The following is a 2,500-nucleotide window of genomic DNA, read 5'->3' as shown; positions in this document are numbered from 1 at the left end:
GTTGCAGCAGGACGGTGTATGTGTGGAAATGAGTCTAATGGGCACAGGCCTTATCCTTTATATAAGGTGAACAAAGGTATTTTAAGAGAGTTAAGTAAGAAGCTATTTGGAATTGCATAATTGTTCATTTATAATTTTTTATGAAATAAATAAATCTTAAAATGAATTCACAAGATGTTCTGTGCTCACATTAATCTGGCACATCTGAAACCAGAGATAAATTGACTAGTTGCTAGTTTTGGGCTTTCCACCTACCATGAGGCACCGTCCCTCCTTCAGGCCATGAACTGAGCCTTCCTCCTTCAGGAGAAAGGCCTGTCTAACCTCTAACTGTTACAGGTTAGACAGGAAGCTGAAAGTTAAGCTCTGGCGCCACCGTGTGTAATTTATATTGTAGGCATTATTATCAGCTGCATGTTTGCAGTCTTGAACTGTCCCAGCTATACAGATAATATAAGATAATATATTGCACTGTAGGAGGTTTCTATGTTCATGTGTGTGCTGTATCTTTTTCACTATCACACTTCTCAGCGCAGTCTAATCATTGTTCAATGACTAATAATGTGAAGCTTTTCTTAATGCCCTTCTCAGATCATTTATTTGAGTCCTGCAACAGTACTATAACAATAGTTAAGATATTTTCTTGTTCACAGAATGGCAGTAAACACATACAAAAACATATCAAATTGAGCAAAGGTGAAGTGATAATATAATACTAGGGTTTAGAAAATGTTTGTGAAGTTTGTTATGAGTCAGTCAGAGTCATTTGCCATATGGAGATAGGACTGTGTCTGGTGCACTGGTCTCCCCCCCAGCACCAGCAGCAGATCAGGCAGATGCTGGGTTACATCTTCATCCTCCTCTTCGTCTGGCATGTTCTCTTCTGTGCAGCTCCACTGTTTCCTCACAGCCTTGTTTTCAAAGGTTAAACAGTTTCCAATCTGCGGTGCATCTCTCACCATAAAGCCCTGTGTGCTGTCGTCCTGTTCAGAAGATTGTGCGAGTGTTTTGCTCTTGTAGCATCTGAACGTCTCCAGCTCTATATCTCCCTCTGATCCCAGAAATGTGAGCTGGGTAGGGAAGCACTTGTTCTTGAATGGCCTTAGTTTCCCATCCAGCTTAGGTTGGAGTTCTGAGCTGGAGCAGGGGCTGCTGGTGTTGGACTTGTAGCTGGGACCAAGCCCGGTGCAGCAGTGGTGAATCTTGTCTGGGGGGTTCGAGCCCGGGAGTGTAGCAACCGGCGCCCAGCTCTGAGTGGTAAAGGTGTACCTCCAAAGGCAGTTCTTTGGAGAGTTCTGGCTCTCGCCTCCCCCAAATAGAAGCATACTGTCCTTGTAGGCCACAGCTGAGTGACCCATCAGTCGGGAGGGACCAGACCTGAGGGAAACAACCACAGGTGGGGTTAGCAGGACGGAACATAAACAATGTCTGTTGTGTGCATTTACAACCTGCAACTGTGACAGTGATGGATTGGAAATCCTCAAATTATACTGAGCAAATACTAAAAATAGCTTCACATTTATATTAATATAGGTATTGTTGTGTTTTAAGAGAGGCTCAGTAAATGACAGTCGAGCATGAGAAAGATAATCTGCAAAATAAATCATGTCTCGTGCCTCCCCTGACTGCTCCTAACGGCTTCTGCAAGATTCCAGTGCAGGAAAAGTCTGTAACACAACTCCAATATGAAAAAGATTCTGTTACTGCCGGCTCACAAACCTTCTCATTTTACAGAGATAACTTTAAAATCATATCAGGATAGTTAACCACGCAGATGGAACGGACTCAAACGTTTATACAAAGTATGTGTTAGATGACGTTAGTGCTGTCACAATACTGGAATTTTTGAAAACTTTGATACAATATCTTGAAAAATATCGATAGTCAATACCATTTTGGATACCACAAGGAAAATGTGACGCAACAGTGAGGGCATAAAAGTTTAGATTTTTATTTAAAAAATTAATATAACAAGGTCAGTTTTTCCATGTGGATGAGGTGGGTGGATGCTCCCGGAACATTTTAAAGTTCAATGCATCAATCTGGTGCACTGTCCTCTCAGTCTTCATATTCTCATTTAAAAAGAGTAGATAGATACTTTATTTATCCCGAGGGAAATTCAGGCATCCAGTAGCTTAAAACATGACATACAATAATTCCCCATCTACCCCCCCCCCTCCCGCCATTACAAATGTACATTTCAAATAAGACTTAAAATAAAATAAAAAGTAAAATTAAGTGATAAAGTGACAAATGTTAGAAATACAATAAAACTGTTATAAATACAAAGTGAAAGTAAAAGTACAGGCTGTTGTGATTTGAAATTGAATTGAATTGAATCTGCATCCCCCTGCCATCACCAAGAGGAGTTGTACAGTCTTGTGGCCAGGGGGACAAAAGAGCTCTTGAGCCTGTCTGTGGATCAGGACAGGGACAGCAGTCTGCCGCTGAACACGTTCCTCTGCCGGGTGAATGTGCTGTGCAGAGGGTGGGGGGCGTT

General features: G+C 41.8%; 1 protein-coding gene across 2 annotated transcripts in view; it reads right to left on the bottom strand.

Annotated features, from left to right (window-relative positions):
• Positions 1-581: 581 nt before the first annotated feature.
• Positions 582-2,500, bottom strand: part of klhdc3l (kelch domain containing 3-like) — a 10,443-nt gene continuing 8,524 nt past the window's right edge. For both annotated transcript variants that reach the window (XM_029458411.1, XM_029458412.1), the window contains exon 8: positions 582-1,377. In XM_029458411.1, the coding sequence (XP_029314271.1) occupies positions 753-1,377 (625 nt within the window). In that variant the 3' untranslated portion in view covers positions 582-752. The remainder of the gene's footprint in view (positions 1,378-2,500) is intronic.

Source organism: Cottoperca gobio, chromosome 21, assembly GCF_900634415.1.
Source record: "Cottoperca gobio chromosome 21, fCotGob3.1, whole genome shotgun sequence".
NCBI classification, from domain to species: Eukaryota; Metazoa; Chordata; class Actinopteri; order Perciformes; family Bovichtidae; genus Cottoperca; species Cottoperca gobio.
The sequence above is the reverse complement of the archived record's forward strand: the minus strand, read 5'-3'. Positions and strand labels throughout refer to the sequence as shown.